At 40.5% G+C, this 19,076-nt stretch overlaps 1 protein-coding gene across 1 annotated transcript in view; it reads right to left on the bottom strand.

The window, feature by feature from the left end:
• The window catches only part of BEST3 (bestrophin 3), a 40,883-nt gene extending 23,538 nt beyond the window's left edge, over nucleotides 1–17,345 (bottom strand). Inside the window, exons 1-5 of the mRNA XM_057742192.1 lie at nucleotides 17,251–17,345; nucleotides 15,502–15,672; nucleotides 12,222–12,316; nucleotides 11,522–11,755; nucleotides 288–442 (exon numbers count right to left, since the gene is read on the bottom strand). Of these exons, the coding sequence (XP_057598175.1) occupies nucleotides 288–442; nucleotides 11,522–11,755; nucleotides 12,222–12,316; nucleotides 15,502–15,653 (636 nt within the window). The 5' untranslated portion in view covers nucleotides 15,654–15,672; nucleotides 17,251–17,345. The remainder of the gene's footprint in view (nucleotides 1–287; nucleotides 443–11,521; nucleotides 11,756–12,221; nucleotides 12,317–15,501; nucleotides 15,673–17,250) is intronic.
• Between the last annotated feature and the right edge of the window lie 1,731 nt (nucleotides 17,346–19,076).

Below are 19,076 nucleotides of genomic sequence, written 5' to 3'. Positions count from 1 at the left end.
CCTGGCAGACATTACTGATCAATCAGAGGACATTTTCTTACAGAGCCTACTACAACGCCTACTTCTGTTTAAAACAGAGTCTCTAAGCAACCACCTCCAATGAACCTGAGTTAAACCTGTGTACTGTTCTCCTCCTGCATCCGAGGGTTCTGATACTAATCCAGTCTTTCCGGTTCCTCTGGAACCAGGGTCGAACAAAGCGGACTCATCTAGGTCCAACCTGTTGCATCCAGGTCCCTGTTGGTCTCTGCTTAGCATCTTTTACCAACAGTTTACAATGTACTTACAGTCATCAGTGATTGAAGATCAACACTGTCTCTGATTCTACCTTCCTTCCGGGCTTTAGCTGCGAGATTTCCAAACCATATGAATGGAACCCAGTATTTCAGATGAGGAGATTTGAGGTGGTCGAATAATTTTCTTTCATCTGCTGTCATAAAACCTTAACACAAAATGAAAACAGCTAGATTATAGAATTGGTTTAGCATTAGTATATTACCCAAAATATTTCAGGGTCTACTATGTGAGTATATAGCGGGGGATATTCAAGAAATACAAAGTAGTCTCAAATAGTTTTTACCTGTGTTGGAGATAAGAAATGTGTACCCACGAGTGCACACATGCACGCACACAAGTTCTAGCTCGGTATAAGAGGCAACGCACTTGAGCAATCCCTAGCAGAGGTGGTCAGTAGGAAGCAAGGCAACATTAAGTGTGGACTAGGACATCTGGGGAAGGTCTCTTCTTTAGATTTTGGTTTATTCATCTAAAATTGGGAACCAGAATACTTAGAATTGTTCGGATTAAAAGAATAAAATGTGATTATGTATACAACGCACTTAGTATAGTGCCAAACAGGTGAATCACATGATATTTCCTCCAGACTCCTCCTTTTCAAACTCCTAATTAACCAGGTCCTCTTCTGGGAAGACTTCCTTGATTCTTTCCTTTTCCTTCTCCAGGGATTTCTCCCCTTCAAAGCTCCACCACGGTGCTCTCTCTTACCTTGAATCATGGTAACGTTAGACACAAATGCTTCCCCTGCTAAGACCCTTTAGAAGGGCAACAAGTGTATTATCTTCATAGTCCTCACAGCATTTTGCATATACTTTTTATTTATTTAATTTGTTTGTTTATTTATTTATTTACTTATTGGCTGTGTTGGGTCTTTGTTGCTGCACGCGGGCTTTCTCTAGTTGCGGTGAGTGGCAGCCACTCCTAGTTGCCGTGCACAGGTTTCTCACTGCAGTGGCCTCCCCTGCTGCAGAGCACAGGCTTTAGGCTTTCAGGCTTCAGTCATTGTGGCACGTGGGCTCAATAGTTGTGGCTCGCAGGCTCCAGAGCACAGGCTCAGCAGCCGTGGCACACGGGCTTAGCTGTTCCGCGGCATGTGGGATCTTCGCGGACCAGGGCTCGAACCCGTGTGCCCTGCCTTGGCAGGCAGATTCTCAACCACCGCGCCACCAGGGAAGTCCCTGCATATACTTTAAAAGTGCTTCTTTGATTTTTGTGTGCCTCTGTATGTGTATGTGTGTGTGTATATGTGTGTGTATGGCTGTGTGTGATATAACAAAATTTGCTTGAGCTTGCAGTGACCTCTCTGAGCTTCAGTTTTCTCAGGTGTAAAAGAGAGATCATAATCATATCTACTTCACAGGGGTGTTGTAGAAGTACCTGAGATGAGGAACATATGTCAAGAGGTTAACATAATGCTTAGCACATACTTAGCACTCAGTAAGTGCCAAAGCATAATATATTATGTGCAACTTGATTCACCCCCACCACCTGCACACCAGAGAAAGAAGAGGCTTGAATAATAGGAGAGGAGGAATAAGGTAGCAGGTTTATTTATTAACATCCATTGAATGTCTGTTATATACCAGCATTTGTTCATGTCAAGATGTGCTTCAAAAGCTTACGGTTTACACTTGACCTTTTTTTTTTTTTTTGTCAAATTTGATGGAATAATTCAAATGGTGCAAAAATCCAAAAGGGCCAATGGAATATTAATGGGGAAAGTAAGTCTCATTTTCCCAACCAACCAGTTTCCCTCGCTGAAGGAAATCAGTACAGCTAGGTTATTGTGTATCTTTCCAGAGAAATATCATGGATTTCATACAGGCCAAATTTTTACAAACACAAATGACTTTATACTCCATACAAATCTGCTATTTGCTTCTATTTTTCAAGTTATATCTTGGAGATATTTTTTTGTTCATATGTAGAGAGGAACATCAATCTTTTTAATGGCTGCATTCTAGTCAGCTGTGTACAATATTTTACACAACTAGCCCTCTTTTGAATAGACTTTTCAGTTGTTTTAATATTTTTGCCACTAAAAATAACGCTGCAATGACTACCCTTGTACTTACCGCCCTTGGCTTTTTAAGTGGACTTTTAAACGTTAATTATGATTTAGTATAAGTGTTTTCTGAATTAAAGCTTGTTTCTAAAACTGATTTTTGTTAGATATAAATTTTGAGTTACTTTTGATTCAGAAATGCAATCATTTGCTTATGAAATTCTAACACATTCAGATGAAAATCAACTTTTGCTGTGACAGTTTATATCCTTAAACATCTGTAATCAGTTTATGAATCTGGTTTTCCTGCTTAAAGTAATCCTCCCTCCTTACCATGTAGACTGCGTTTTATTTAAGAGGTTTGCTATAACAGAAAAGAAGTCAAAGGAGAGGTGAGATGTGCCATTTTGAAAGTCACTGACCCACAGAGCTTTGGAGTTACCTAGATCCTTGATGTGATCCCGGCCGGTGTTTTGAGATGGTCCACAGATCATGGGCGTCTGAATCACTTGTGACACCTATTACATATGGAGAGGCCTAGGCGCCACCATTACCTGCTAAACCAGACTCAATAGGGCAGGAATTCTTGACCCAGTGTTACACCTTACAGTCTCAGGTGCCTTTGCCTTATTCCAGATGCCTTTTAGAAAATACCAGTGCCTTTGCCTTATCTCCAGAGATTCTGATTCAGTTGGTCTAGAGTGAGGTCCAGTTATAAGGATCCTCTTAAATCTTCCTGGGTAATTTAATGTAATTGGGTCCAGGCAGTTGCATGTTTACCAAGCTCTGCAGGAAATTCTGACCTACAGCAATGTTTGAAAATCACTGCCCCACTGAATAAAGATTCTGTTTATTCAGTATTTGAAATAAACAGAGTACCAACCACAAAGCCAATATTTACCAACAAGAGACTAGTTTTAGACAATACTCAGGTTGTTTCTATTAGCTTTGAAGGGGTCTGCCCATGCCTGGGGAATTGGACTCTCTCTGGTGGTCGAAGAATAAGAATGAGCCTGAGTATTCTTGTCTTGTTTCTCAGTACATTTCAAAGTTGTTGCATGATCTGGATAATCTATTTGGTTCTTTTTAAAGACTTGCAGAGTATGATTAAATCTGATGATAAGAAGTTAACAGATGAACTTGCCCTGTCTTGGCTCTATGCTTAAAGACTTGCTGCAACCCTTTACCCTTTCCCTGGAAGCCTATTCTCAGACATTTCATATCAATTGTCTGTTATAGTCTTGGGATTTATAGTGCAATTTCCAAAAATGACTGCATTTATATATTGGCTGCAATCTCTGTCATTTGACCAAAGAATAACTTTACCTCTGGTTATTTTTTATTCAGGAGTATGGATCAAATTGTGCTGGCAAGTCCTTTCTTGGCTTCTTAGCAGAAAGCAAAAATATGCAGAGTGAGGGTTTATTTAATGCAAACACTAAATAAAGCAAGATTTAGGTACCCCCCACCCTCCATCCCCACTGTATAGCACACCAACTCATTGGAAAGGCATATATAGAGCTAGGAAAGTGTGGGGGGGGGGGGTTAAATGTTCAGCCCAAATTTATTGAGTACTTTGCTAGGTGCTGTGAAAGATGAACTAGACATTAAATATATCCTCCAAGAGTGTACAGGCAGAACCATTTTTGTTATTTCCTGCAGGAAATAACATCTTATCCAAAGTAACCCCATCTTTGGAAATTGAGTTATTGGTTCATTGAAAGAAAAGTCTAGATTGTTAATCAAATCAATTCAAAGACCATTTGTTATTAAACGGAATGTTATCCTCATCAGTGCTTCAGGCCATTTTAACCAGAGACCAATGATACTTTCAGAATGTGGTCATTACCCTGGTCTCTAAGGCTATGTTAACCGCAGGTATTGATTTGCTGCAATTTGGCAGCATGATCAGTTGGCTGGTCCTCACGCTACCCTGTCTCTTTCACATGTCTGTCTTCATGTCACGCTCCCTCAGGCCCTATCCATACCCCTGACATGGCTGTTTTATCCAATATCTTGCCATTGCATCTGCCTTGAATTTCTCTTGCTACCTCTTTTCCTTCTGGCTTTTTGGCTGGTTCAGCTCTGCTCAGCAATTTTCATATTGCTTATCCCAAATAACCGTTCTTAATATTTTGAATCAGAGTAAAAAAATATATATGCGCACACACACACACACACACATACGTATATACGTTTATATTTACTTGTGACTTGACTTGTAGTTTGAAGGAGTAGGAGCTGCTACTTTAAGGCAAAATCTTACTGCCCTTAAACCAAGGAACCAATTAAGTCTATTAATAAACAATATTCTGGTAATCGCAGATTTAGTTGAAGCTGACATAGATGTCTTTGGCCTTTAAAGCAGAGTATGTACATAAGGCTCTGTTAGAAGAAGAGCTAAAAGCTCTGATTCTTAAAACTTTTAGGCAGGATGGGTTTATTGCCAACTCTTTCGGAAAGAAAAAGTTGTTCATTCAGCATCTGAGCCTTTCTCAGAGATGACTTTTTCAAGAACATTGCAACGAGCCTGGCTCATTTTCCTCTCTGTACTTTCCAAATGAATGGAATGAAGCCACCAGATTCAACTGTAGCTGTTCTTTAAATTCAATGGCAGAAGTTTAGAAATCCCTGTCAACTGGGAAAATCAGGGGGAGGCAAAAATGGGATTGAGAGAGAGATGGAATCACATTGTGAAGCCATTGTGGAGGGTAGTATTCAGACTTTTTTTTTTTTTTTTTTACCATAAACCATAGTAAGATATATTTGTGGTTCTCAAAACAATTATTGGCTCTTCTGCATGAGGTGCTCTCTGATATTTTTTGTTCTGTTCCATTCCATTCCACAAAAAATGTTGTCTCAAAGCCATTAAAATGATTTAAGAACCCAATAGTAAGTTACAACCCACAGTTTGAAAAGCTTGAAATAGGGTATGGTTGAGTAGAATCAGTTTCTGGGGTAGCAATGAGGAACAGAGACACCTCTATTTTCCTAATGTGAGCAAAACATCTCTAGTTAGCCGTACTCCTGTCTCCAAATTAGTATCCTATTTGGTAGTTCACTGCCTTCTACACATGGCTCACAGGAAATATCATTCACAAAATCAGTACTCTTAACTCCTGGCCTGTCCAGGTGGCCCAGAATTCCATTTGCTTTGGGTAAATAGATCTGAGGCAATTTGCAGGTAAAGTTGGAGGAGTTAATAGATGTGCTGCGGTGCAGTGGTTCCTAGACTTCTCAGCACATTCGAATGGTCTGCGGAGCTTTAAAAACTCCTGATGCCCAGGTTGCACCATCTACATATTGAGTCCTAACGTCTGGGGGTGTGAGCCAGACATCACTATTTTCAAAAGATCCCTAGTGACTCCATCTTGTAACGAAGTTTGGGAACAACTGCACCTAGTGCAGAGTCACACAGCAAGCTGGCCATTTTAGCATCCTTGGTCTGGGTCAGATATAGTGCTTCTGGGGAGCTTGTTTGGAAGTGGATTTCTGGGTCCCAAGCCCCAGAGATTCAGAGTCCATAGGCTGTCTGGGATGCGCAATGTAAATAAGCACCCTCGATCATTCAGAGAACGTGGTGCTCTACGATCCTGCTTTGAGAAGCATTGATTGGCGAGCCTTGATTTAACTCCTAAAACAGAGCTGTGGGGAACCTGCAAACACTGAGCTGAGACTGCCCACCCATGGCATTAATCCAAAGGAGGTGTGTACCTTCTTTCCTGTGAAGAGCCAGCGTGCATAGGTGAGTCCAGTTTCACTCACAAGACGACATTCGGTCTGCTGTGGGCTCACCATGTGAGACTATAGGGGTAACTGACTCAGCCTGTAAAAGTTCAGCCAAACAGAGGAGAAGCTGGCACAGCCATGAACACCACCATCCCCTTGATCATCTCTCCTGTAACACAGAGCAGTGGGGGATTTCAAAGAGACCAAGTAACCCCAGCACCGCAGAATGCACCAGGAGAAACGTGAAGAGCACATCCCAGGGCAGAAAGTCAAAGTTATACAAAATCTATTCGATTTTACTTAGTGAGAGAAGATCACAGATTAAATGATCTAAGCGTGGTGCTAGTCTTCCAGCCAGTGCATCTAAAGTTAGAACTTTTATCTCAACAGTCACTTGACAATTGGGAGCTTGTGCCGCTGTATTTATGCCTGTTAACGATGCGTGTCTCTAAAAGTCCTGATGGGGTCTCCACAGGCTCTCTTGTCAGAGCAGAAGCTCAAGGGACTTTGTGTTAAGATTTCAGGCCTTTAAGAAAACGAAGCAGTGTGCTTTCCTTAAATTTTACCGTCTTTTAACCACTCTTACAGGCTACCAAGCACAGAAGGAAACCATTTAAACCATTTTAGAGAAATAGAAATGCAATGGAGTGATGTGAAGTTCAGCTATAAATGTATTTGTGCTTGTCTCTGAAAATGATTCATAGAAGAAAAGATGTGTAGTAATCTTTACTGATCCTTGAGGACAGGGACCATATCCAATCTTCCTTTCAGCTGTGCTCCAGTGCTTAGCACAGTGCCTGGCATACCGTATACACTCAACAAATCTTTGTTAAATGAGCAAGTGCAGGACAGATTTAGCAACAGATTTAGTGATGTTTCTTTTAGAGGAATGTATATAATTTCCCATTTCCTATTTTTGTGCTTCTGGTGAGGAATTCTGAAGAGAGATGTTTTCTTCTCCTGATCATGGTGAAGCCCCAGATAAAGTGTTTTGATTCCGTCTCATGCCATACTGTAAACATCCAATGAAGGCCATCACTTAAAATTGGCAAGGATCTGGAATTGTGCACCTGACTTGACTGAGAATGAGTGACATTTTTCAAGGCAGGTGATTGAAACGACTGGAATTTTCCAGGGCAGGTTTGTAGCCAAGAGGGAAAGTCACAGAGACTCCTGCATTGCAGCTCCTCTGGTAAATAACAGTTTGGTAACAGACCAGTTCAGGGAATTTCCAGCATAATAGACATTATTTTGCATTCAATTGTTACACTTCTATTTTCATGGGAACATAAAGAACTTTTCACTTTTAATTTTAGAAATGTAACCTGTAACATCAAAGCATATGTATTTCCCAGAATAATGGTCCTTTTAATTTCCCAGAATAATTTAATTTGAGTGTCCAACGTCACAGCAAGGAATGTTCAGGGCCCAGCAGGTGAGTGACCTAGCTCACCGGCTGTCGTCAAGCAACTGCCAGGTGCTTCAGAAGGAGATGCTGATCTTCATCCTCTCCGCCCTCTCACTCTTTTTTCCTCCCGCTAGTCCTGAATCTTTGTGACACGAACCCTCCCTGAAGCAGTACAAAGAGGTGGGAGGGAAAATCCCACGGCCTTAAAGCCCACTGCTTCTCAGAATGTGATCAGGGACTCCCCTGCTTCAAAGTCTCCAGGAGCTTGTTAAATACGTTCATTCCTAGACCTACTGAATCAGAACTCTCTGGGGGTGGTATCTTAGCATCTACATTTTTAGCAATACTTATTTATTTTTAACAATATCTAAGGTGCACTGAAGTTTGAGAACATGTACGTTCCCTGACAGGTGGGTTTATGTAGGAGAGTCCCCTGACGAGAGGTTTTATTTTTTTTTTTGTGCCCCCAACATTGCATCCTGCCTTTGCCCCCACTCCTTTGGGGCCCCTGTGCTTTGCTACCAGCCCTCCCTGGCCTCAGGCGGAGCAGGTGTCCTGGCTCTGGGCTCAGGGCCCCTGCCAAACATTTTCCGCCATCCCTGAACTTCCTGTTCTTCCCAGAAATGTTGGCACAGGCCAAGGACAGACAGAGAGAGGCGGAGTTATGTGCCCAGTTGGGAGAGCTTGGAAACTGTCCTCACGTGCAGACTGAATCAGCCTTCTCCGTTGGGGAAAGGAGCAAGAAGTCTGGAAAGCCTGCGCTGCCAGCTGACAGAGAGGGTGCCCACCCAGGTGGGTGGCGGTGGGGCAGACCAGGAAGGACCCTGCCTGGGAAGCGTGGCCCCCGGAGCACTTGCCCCACCACCTCGTATGCAAACCTTGTGTTCCTGTAGGCACACACGAACCCACGACCCCTTTATATCTGCCTTTCGAGCAAACACTTAGAAGCAAAAGAGAGCAGTAGAGACGGCCCCAGAGGGTACTTGCAAAGGCTTTAGCCCCCTCCTGTCTCTCCAGTTCTCTTCCTCCTTCAGACACGCCACACAAACTGACCAAACACTTGAAGTGAGGATGATGCTCGTTGTGTCCAGGCAGCTCTAATCCAAGTCCCCTAGACGGTAGCCTCTGAGCAGACGGCTGCCGGAAGCCCCCTACAATTCTGGAGCCACCAGCTCCAGACGGCCAAAACCTTGAATTCACCCTTTTCTTAATTGTTGTCGTTTTGTTATGAGTAATGAACTATTTGTGGATACCAAAGCCTTTTACCCCAGAGGTGAGAAAAAGGATTAAAAAAAATAAGCGTCCCAGAAAAGACTCAATACTTCTCAAACTTCAATGTATAAAGAAAGCAGCATAAGAGCACATTTAAATACAGGTTTCCCAGGCCTAATGTACAATGGTTCAGATTCAGTAGCTCTGAGGTGGGGCCCAGGAGTGTTCATTTTAAATAAACAACTCAAGTTATTCAAGATGTAAAGGGCCGAGTGTCCGTGGATCATACCTTGAGATATACTTGTTTAAATGCACATCAAGGAGTGAGTGACTTCCATGTGCCCTTGGAATGGTTGGGGGTACTGGTGGCTGGGGAGAGAGAAGTATCCGCATATTCCAAATGCCTTGGAAAGGGGTGAAGGGCAGATGCAAGTACCTGACAGGCGTTGGCATAAATTTGATAGGGGGTAGAGGTCGGCATTATGAAAAGTGCACCTAAAGGAAAAGAATTCTCATCATTCTCCCATTCATCTTGCCATTTCTACTTGCCCCCAGACCTGAGGACAACTCAGGCCTCGTTGAGCTCACGTCTGACCAGAGGCCCCAAAGGACAGTCCATCGCCAGCCACCCTGGCTGCCTCCCCTGGGCTTTTAATACGAAGGTGATCCTGAGAGGCTGAGATTCGCTCTGAGAATTGGGGCTGGAGTCTGAGTCCCGTCAGAATGTACTTTCTTCTTTCCAAGGAAGTGTCAGGACTAAAGAAATGTCACCTTTATTCATCCATGTAAAGCTCTCACTCACCTACTTGCAATGGGCCAACCCTTCCTCGTTTGTTATTGGGACTTTTTTCAGAGGTCAAAATTCTTATCGCATTTGATCCTTTAGACATCAGGGTAAGAAAAACAAGTTATCCAGTGGCATTTTTCAACTTGGTCAATTTGGATACAGTATTCCACTTTTAAATTTGGAGGAAGGGTAGCAGGTAAATTTTCTTTCAGTTCCAACTGGTTTTACATCATAATAGACCTGCACATTTGCCAGGCCCTTTGTCCCCTTCATCTGAACCTGTAACTGACTCCTTGCTCCCCGTTACTTTCTCACATCTTACTCTACAGTCCGAACAACAGCTTCTATCCTCCTCTTTCCTCATTTCCACCTTGACTTTCACAGCCTCCTGGTTATAGCGGATCAAGAAGAGCTGGCATGTCACATAAAATGAGTCTTCTAAAGTGAACAAAGGGCTATGTTAGGCCGTTGTACTAGATGATTTCATTATTAATAGCAGGGACTTGTGTCATACCATGTGCTAGACACTGCTCTAGACACTGCAAATATCCACTTATTTAACCATCACAACAAGCCTATTGGGTAGATGAGGTAGAAGGTATCATAAATCACTGTAAGCTTCTTTCAGGGACACTGAAGCATTAGAAAGGTAAAATAACTCTGACAAGCTCACGTAGCTGGTAAGCGGTAGAAAAGGATTTGAACTCTGACTCTGTGTTCTTAGTTACTATCTACATTGCCATGAGAGAAGACAAAACCAAATCAAACAAAAGCCTGGGACTTCCCTGGTGGCTCAGTGGTTAAGAATCCGCCTGCCAATGCAGGGGACACAGGTTTGATCCCTGGTGTGGTAGGATTCCACATGCCGTGGAGCAACCAAGCCTGTGTGCCACAACTACTGAGCCTGTGCTCTAGAGCCTGTGAGCCACAACTACTGAGCCCATGTACTTCAACTACTGAAGCCCGCATGCCTAGAGCCTGTGCTCCACCACAAGAGAAGCCACCGCAATGAGAAGCCCGAGCGCAGCAACAAAGAGTAGCCCCCCCACTCGCCACAACTAGAGAAAGCCAGTGCGCAGCAATGAAGACCCAATGCAGCCATAAATAAATAAATAAATACCCCCCAAACTTCCAAAAACAAATGCAAAATTGCTACTCTTAAAAATATATATATTTCAAGGACATTTCAGAAAAGGAGACTGGATAAAAGCAACCTATTTTGAGACTGTACTCAATATGAAGGCAGAATCATCTCATGGTTCCTGTATCTACTTTATATTCATTTATACGTTCCAGCATACTCTCACACTGATCAAAGACAACCCAGCACAACAACCCGTTTTTATTCTGTACGTGCCAACAATGATCTCATTTAATCCTCACCCTGTTGAAGGCTGGTTTAACAGCTTCTTTGCTAAATATTAACACACCAAAGAGAACCATTCTTCGAATGTGATTTGTCCCCGGCATCCTGTGTCCAGGAGCCCAGGAACAAAACTGCATCTACTTTGAGGAATAGGAGAGATAACAGACCCCCACTGAAGCAGCCTTTTACTGCCACCTCTCAGGGTCTGCCTAGCTGAAAAGCCACATTGCTGGCTCCTACCAGAATCTGCTGTGTTTGGGGGAAAGTATTCAGCTAGGAATTCTGAGCTTGAATTGAAATTTTGGCTCTCCCACTAATAAGCTATGTGGTCCAGGGCAGGTCATAACTTCTCTGAATCTCTCATGGCTTTTTTGAGGTCCAGATGAAATAATATATATGACAGTGCATAAACTGTAAAGTCCTAGAAAATGTGGGGCAATATTACAGAAGGTTTAAATAAATGTGACAATTATTATTATGGACCATGTGACTCTTTGCAACTTAATTTGAGATTGACTGTCTGCTATCTCAAACTTCTTGAGGGCAGGAACCATGACTTACTTATTTTCACCTCTTAAGACTGTTTCTGGCACATGATAGGTAATCAGTAATTGTTTCTTGAACGAATGAATAAATAAAAGGCATTTTCAAAGGAACTTTGAAGGTTCTCATCAAGGTCAAGAGGAGCCCCATGGAAGGAACAGTCATTCCCAATACCTGCTTCAACCACATGGTCCATCGTCGGAAACCTTTTGTACACAGCGGTGCTCACCGAGCGGAAGATGAGCAGGGACGTGAGGTTGACGTAGCGCATCAGGGTCCTCCTGAGCAGGCGCCCATGCTCGTCGCTTCCGTGAACACTGCTGGAGATGAGAAACATCAGCCTGTCCGGCCAGGGCAGATTCACAAACTGGTTCCACCATTGGTTCACTACCAGAGTAACATAAAACCCTGCAGAATAACAGGAAACCGTGAAGCAGTTTCTTACTGCAGATACGTTGTTGACACTGATGCTTTTAGCAGAATTTTAGCCTTTTTAGGGATCGGGGTGTAAGAATATGTCATTATCCATATCTTATCATTTTGCCCTCCGGAGGAAAAAAAAACGTAATTTGTGCCTGGCAACGCCATAGCACCCAGTAAGTGAGTATTAGAACTCAAATATTGATGGCCAAAATGGAGAGTTAGTGAAGAGAAAGCTTAATTGTCCAAGAGCAGGTTATTACCTCAAACCTGTTGGGTGTTAATTTAGCGCAAGCAGCCTTGAAGGTAAACCTTGTGCGTGATTCTGGTTCTATGGCAAGCAGTGACTTTTCTGGCATGCCTCTCAGCTTGGAAACACTCCCATGCAGAGTCATTGGTGTCATCCTCACGGAGACAGCTGTGTGGCTGCATTTTGCGTGTGACCTATACTTACCAAGCACAAAGGTTACTGGAATTTGTTCAGCATATCTGTCACAGTAAATTGATAATTTTTCAAAGTAACGTTTTTGGGCTCCTGTAAGAAACAATCTGGAGCAAAAATAAAATGCATAGCCCTTTATGATATTATACTTCTGCGCCTGCTTTGCAAGTGATATTCAGTGCAAACAATTAAGCAAAAATAATCTCAATTTTTTTCTTAAGGAGCAATAACTTGTTCTTTTCTGCCTAAGCTGATGTATCTCAAAAGCTTTTTAATTGCTGAATGTTTTAAATAGTAATGTTTTTAATACATAAATGTCATTGGTCATTAGACAGTGGGACATAGTAAACATTTTATTTTTAAATACTTTATATTTTTAAATTTTTATATGATTAATGCATTGGATTTGGAGCAAAATACTTCATAAAATTGTCCATTTTCCAATTATTCATGTGCTTTAAAAAGTGTCTTAAGTGGATTATACTTACATTAACTATTGAATAATAACCCTAGATTTGACATTTTGACCTTACTTTCTCATGAATATGCTACTTACTACATTCTTGATTAGATGTGTTGTACTTCAAGGGATGTTATAACTGTTTATTTTAAAGCCTACAGTTATTTAAAATATAAAACAACACAGATTTGACAATTAGAAGTGAAATTTTTATTATTATATTTGGTGGGTTTTTATCTTTATAGTATAAATATCAAAATTTATGTTATAGATCTGACACACACGCATTCTCTGGTATTCTCAAACATAAATCCAGTTAATGGAGCCATTATTGATACTTATGTTGTGAGGAGGAGATCCAGAATCAGAACTATCTCAAGGTAGTTTAATAATAATCATCAAAATCCAGAAAGAAAAGCAACACAGATAAATCTGAATAAATGAATGAATGCAGCTGTTCCAAGGGAGGAAAGAATCCCTTGGAAACACTCATTATAGCATGTGTCAGAGGCATATTTGGGTCAGTAGAGCTTGGAAGAAGGAAGCAGAGGGATAATGAGGTGACGGTGAGCCACCAATCAGATTGCAGATGAAGACCTGGGAGCTGACCAGGAAGGTGTGTGGGATGCAGGGTGGGCTTGGAGTTCCTGCCTCAACTTGGAAGAGCTGTCAGAAATTCTGAAGTCAAGAAAAGCTGACAAGAGAGGCATCACCTGGTGGACAGACCAATCAAGGTCATGCTGCTAACAGGTTACAGAATAGTTTCTGGTACTCAAATAGAAATGGTCAGAGAGGATTTAAATGTGGAGAGCACAGACCACAGGGTTTAACAGAGTCAAGTTTGAATCCCAGACCTGCCACTTACAGATTTGGATTTTGAGCATATTTTTAAATCTCTCTGAGTGTCAGTTTTCTCATTTGCAAATGGGGGTAATTAATACCTATTGATATGTATCAGGGATGTTATGAGGATTAAAGAATATATGATATATAAAACCACTTTAGCAAATGGTGTCATACTTAATCAGTAAGAAAGTGGTTGTTACTATTAATAATCAGCTAAAGGAAAAAAATTTAGCTAATAGACACAGAAATTTTACTAGCTAGAAAGTATTACAGTGAGTATTTTGTCAAATCCATCCCAAAATAAAAAGATATAATCAAACTAGTGAATTCTGGTTCTGTCTTAGGATTATTTTGCTAAGTATAACTATTTGCTATAATAGGATTAAAAATTTAGCATCATTAGTAGACATGAGATTGAAACTATGTCTTTATTTGTCTACAGGTATGTCTGACTTTCTCAACAGATTCAGCCTGTAGTTCTTGGTAGAGCTTTAGTCAAGATACAAGGATCTATTTTAACAAGCTTTTACATTTGAACTTTAGAAGATGAAAAATGGCTTGAACTAATGATTATTGTTATAAATGTAAGCACTCTCTGGTCTTTAGAAAAAAATATGTACATACAACTTTGTGGGGTATAAATAAGATATTGGAGACAAAGTTAAGGCCCATGGAGCATTTCTGGCTACGATGCAACTGTTCTAAGAGCTATTCTATTCTAAGCAGCAGTAGCAGCAATAAATTCACATTAGTAAAAATAAACTAATGAGACAATTATCCTGAAACATCATGTGTCTTCCACCATTTCATATTCTGAAGGATTAGGTGACACACAAATAAACTGTCAAAATAATACCATATTTAGAAGATACAGCTGAAAAATTATTAGAGGATTTTAATAAAACTTTCCTGTTAAAGATACTTTGCCAAAATGTATACCAATATATACATTTGTTTGAAACAATGATTTTGATATGTAGCAAAATAACATCCTTTTCTACACTTGGTCTTTATCAGCCCGCCAAATTAATGCCCCTCTTCTTCACATGAGGTCCTGTTGCTGCAAGGAAGAATGCAGGTGAGAGAAATGACCCACAAATGTAATCACTGTATGCAGAAGAAAAAGAGCAAACTGATGAACACAGAAAACGTGGAAATACAGCCTCAAAAACCTTTCACTTTTCTGTTTTAAATTTTAACTTCCCCCAGAGAAGAAATGTATGCAACCAATATTAATTTAAAAAACTCATAAAGCTTCCCTTTTATAATACTGAAAAAATTTTATTAAGAGTATAATTTTTAGTCATAAAAGTATTTCTTGGACATGATGTTGCTCAAATTTCCTGTCAATCTGACAGGTGACGTTTGTGAGGTTATAAAGAATAAACATTTTCTTTTGTGAATATAATGTGCCCTGAACCCAGATGACATAAAGAAAATACATTGGTTTTCAGGCTTTTTCTTTAATTGAGATATTAATAAGGTTGTGGGCACCATCTTGGATAAGATTTTGTCATTCCAGGAAAAAGGAAGGAAAGTTGCCTGATATACACCATTCACGAACATGTAGGTAGTAGCTACAAGCTGTCAAATCAGAAGCTCAAACTATGAATGATGTAGCTCAGAAAGGCATAAATAATTATTTGTCTGTGGACTTTGCCATTCAAAATCATCACTCAGTGAACATCTAGGTATAAATTTTTCATTTTATGCCTATAGCAAAATTCTTTTTGCACGACTAATACATCATCATGACCAATTAAAGTGGGGCTGGAATGAGAGCCACCAGAACATAACGGTTAGAGTCTATTTAATATCCTAAAAATGGTTAGGTGTGCATTAAAATACCTGGTCCTGGGCAGAAGCAGGCAAAGGAGGAGATTACACAATGCAAAAGTCAGTGGCAACCAAAAGGCTTGGATTTTTGAGACTGTATTCATCTATGCTATTAGATGGCCATTTAAGGACACATGCAAAGGAAAGTACCTGTACATCAAACTTATTGCTGTGTAAAGTACAGCAAAAACAATAAATTCCCTGTATAGTAGTTTGTAGATGCTGCCTCTCCACTTGAGGAGTAACCTATGAAATCCAAAAAAAGTCGCATTTGCTACTTTACTGGAGTAAGTGACAGTCATCTTGGAAAGTTTTTTTTTTCTAGAAGAGCAAGAAGACAAAACACAAATAAAAAGCAATGTTTAAGACAGAGCATAAATCTATATCTCAAAAGAAACCCTAGCCAGCAACCAGTCAGCCATCTCTATTTTTTGCCTTTCTTTCCTTGAACAATTTGGAATTTGGAGATAATACTATCTCAGTGCTAAATCTTTTAGTAGAAAAGAGGAGAAAAGGAGTGTCTGGAAAAAGTAATATTAGAAATCTTAAGCTTGCCTTCATTTCTAAATATTTTGAGATTATTTAGCCATTACTCAATAAATATTTGAATGACTAACTGAGATATATGAGATATATTGTAATATCATCTATCATTTATTTTCTGAATCCATGGGAAGATTTAATGTATTGCTATGCTATATTAATTGACATTTTCAAAAACAGTGGTCAAACTTATTGTTTGGGTCTTTATTTGATAAAGTATGTAAAGAGGTATTTGTTTCACCCTTAAATTTCATAAAAGAGGTTATGGCTCTCTTAGAAATCAGGAGAAGCAAGCCCCTTGTGGGAATTTAATTTGATGGAGTAATTTTCATGGTTTTAATTTGTCTCTCTGGTGGGGCTCCGAGTGCATAGTTAGCACTCTGTGCATTTCAAAAGGTAGACAAAACTCTAGGCCACAGTGATACTAAGTAAGGTGCATTTTTCCCATTGAAAAGTCTCACATAAAATGCTTAGGGATGGGAGCTGAAAAAAGTGAGGCCATTATTTAGGACTCTTTCCACCTGGATCTTTACCTCGGATGTGGGTAGGATGAGAATGGGGCCCCAAAGCCTAGTTGTCAGCGATTCCCTGGCATTCTGTTGCTTTTCAGCAAGACACAGGTTTTTTGCGAAGATGCCCCAAAGCCAATCTTTGTTTGAAAATCCTGCTCCACAGCTTCCTAACACAGAGCATTTGCAGAGAAAATGAAATTTCTTTGAAACCTTTTGCTTTCAAAAGGATCTATGAGGAGAGTCTTATAGAGCTACTTAGACTGAAATGATCAAGTTTTTAGGTAGAACTGTACTATACATAATAATACATCCTATAGCAGATTTCTTATACAAAGTAGCCTACAGCACACATTTTATCATAAACAAGGACATTTTCTGTCTTTATTCAGAGGTAGAGAAAAAATCCAATTCTCATTTGCCTAGTTTCCCTTAAAAAAAAAAAGTGAATCTCTGGAACTATATTCTAGAGCTGAATTTTTTTTTTAATGATTACCAACCTAAGCTGTCAACGTTACTGATTTTAATAGAGAAACCAGGGCTTTTTGGCAAAAGTAAGTGGCATTATAAAAGGATGGGACTCGGGTCACAAAAGCGGTTTCATTTTTCCATCTTCACCTTGTCTATTTGTCTAATGTGAGTACAGCCAAAATTGGGAGAGAAGCATAATAAATTAAGCCCCATTTCATAATTTGTTTTCCTGGGCACCGGAGTTTTAAATAACCATCCTCAAATAACTCTCTTTCTTTTAACAATTCACCCTTCTATTACAGCTCTGTCAGAAAAACCAAGATCTCATTGAGTAGAGATCAGAGTTAAAATGCATAGGAATGCTCTGTGCACTAACCTATTTGTTTGGTTTGGTGTCTCCAACAGGAAAGACAATCCCAGGCTCCCCCTGCAGAGGTGCCTTCAGGTCGGTGGTGCACTCTCGGCTCACAATTCACTCACGCAGAGTCAGATTTTCTTTCTGTTCTCTGGCCACTGAGAGGACCCAGAGTGTGACTAGTACAGGGGTTAAATGACTTTCCACTTGTGGAGGCCTGTTTATGCCAAGTTGCCCACTGGGGACAGGGATAGCCAGGAACAAACAGGAGCAACAGCTGCTGACGTGGCTTCTTTCTCATCTATAATTATAACTCCACCTGCCGCCCAAAGGACTCCTTTGAATGAGAAGTTGGAGGTGACGTGAAAGAGCTTGGGTCATTTAAGTCTGTTATTTTCATTCTGACTCTACAGTGGGATCCAGGAAGAAAGCCATTTGCCCCTAAAGTGCTCTGAAGAGCTCTGCCAGCCAGAAAAGGGAATTAGGACAGCCTGTGTGCGCCTAAAAGGAGAATAAATTCTTGTGAAGCCGTACACTGGGGCAGACAAGAGTATAAACAAGATTTCCAAGCATTTGAGTGGTATTAAGAATGCTCTTCCATTAAAACCAACCAGTATATATGTTTGAGAGTGGTGCATGTGCATGTAGGTACGTGTGTATTTTAGAAGAGCGTAGACAATTGTTACACGTGATGGTTTACAGCAGCTGAAACTGACAACACACTGATTCATTACGTGTTATCCTTCCATGGCCAGCTAGAAGCATGCTTTAATTATTCAAAATGTTTTCTCTTCAGTTGATTGTGCTTCCATACTTCCCTTCTTGAAAGAGCGCATTCATCAGCATTCTTTAAATAATGAAATAAATAATTTCAGGGTCAATTCCTGGAAGTTTTCCAACCTTCTAAAGTAACGTGTGCACCACGCACTGTGCCTTAAGCGTAAATAAAATGACTGTAAAGCACATGTATTTTTGTGGAGAAAGACGTAGAAAAAAAGATGCTTACTCTAAAATTGAAAGCAAATATATTTGAAATTTTTTCTACAGTATTCTTAAGTTTTATATGCACTTGACTGGTTTATTTATCAAACTGTAAGGACCCTGGAGCAAAGATAGTCATAGGTGTCTAATTTCTTGCCCTCATCCCTGTACCCAGCTCCAGCACGGAGCCCTGTGCGTCCCGGATGTTGAATATGTATTCGTCGTCTGGTTAAGATTATCACCTTGTCACGATGATACTTCTCTTAGTACATTTGGGGGAGTTTGTGAACGTTTTAAAAACACTGCTGCACATGTTATATTTGGGTTGCCGTGAAAAGTGGTTCGATAGATCCGATGTTGCGTTTAGAAAGGTTTGCAAGGCTGATCAGTGTTGTAGAGTTTGACAAATCTAAACCCAAGTGCTTATGAGATAGAAACGTTGGAGCTATTTTAAAGAAATCTCACTCTTGGGTGTCTTATTGGATGCGTGGTGGCCCTGAGATGTGGCCTGATTCCAGCAGTCATGACTGCATCCCCCGGGGAATCGGCCTCCTCTATGGGCCACTGTTGGCTGGTCTCACTTTTAAGCAGGGGTAATTGTGTTCATGTTTTCCAACGGGCTGTTTTGTGGAATGACTAAGTAATGGTTGAGTTAGCATTCTAAAGGCAAGTTAGTCAACAATGATTGAACTGAATGAACACACTCCCCTTGCTGAGCTCTGAGTCTGGTGGCTATTTCTAACAAGTACCCAGATGCTGTTCAGAAATTAACTCAGAGGGGACAAGCCACCACAGCAAATTTCAAAATATCCAGCAAACACCAAATTGCAAAGTTAACTGTTCATGACTCTTTGAAGAAAACTTTA

Source organism: Hippopotamus amphibius, chromosome 7 (assembly GCF_030028045.1).
Source record: "Hippopotamus amphibius kiboko isolate mHipAmp2 chromosome 7, mHipAmp2.hap2, whole genome shotgun sequence".
Classification (NCBI taxonomy): domain Eukaryota; kingdom Metazoa; phylum Chordata; class Mammalia; order Artiodactyla; family Hippopotamidae; genus Hippopotamus; species Hippopotamus amphibius.
Note: the sequence above shows the minus strand (reverse complement) of the source record. Positions and strands in the feature narration are given on the sequence as shown.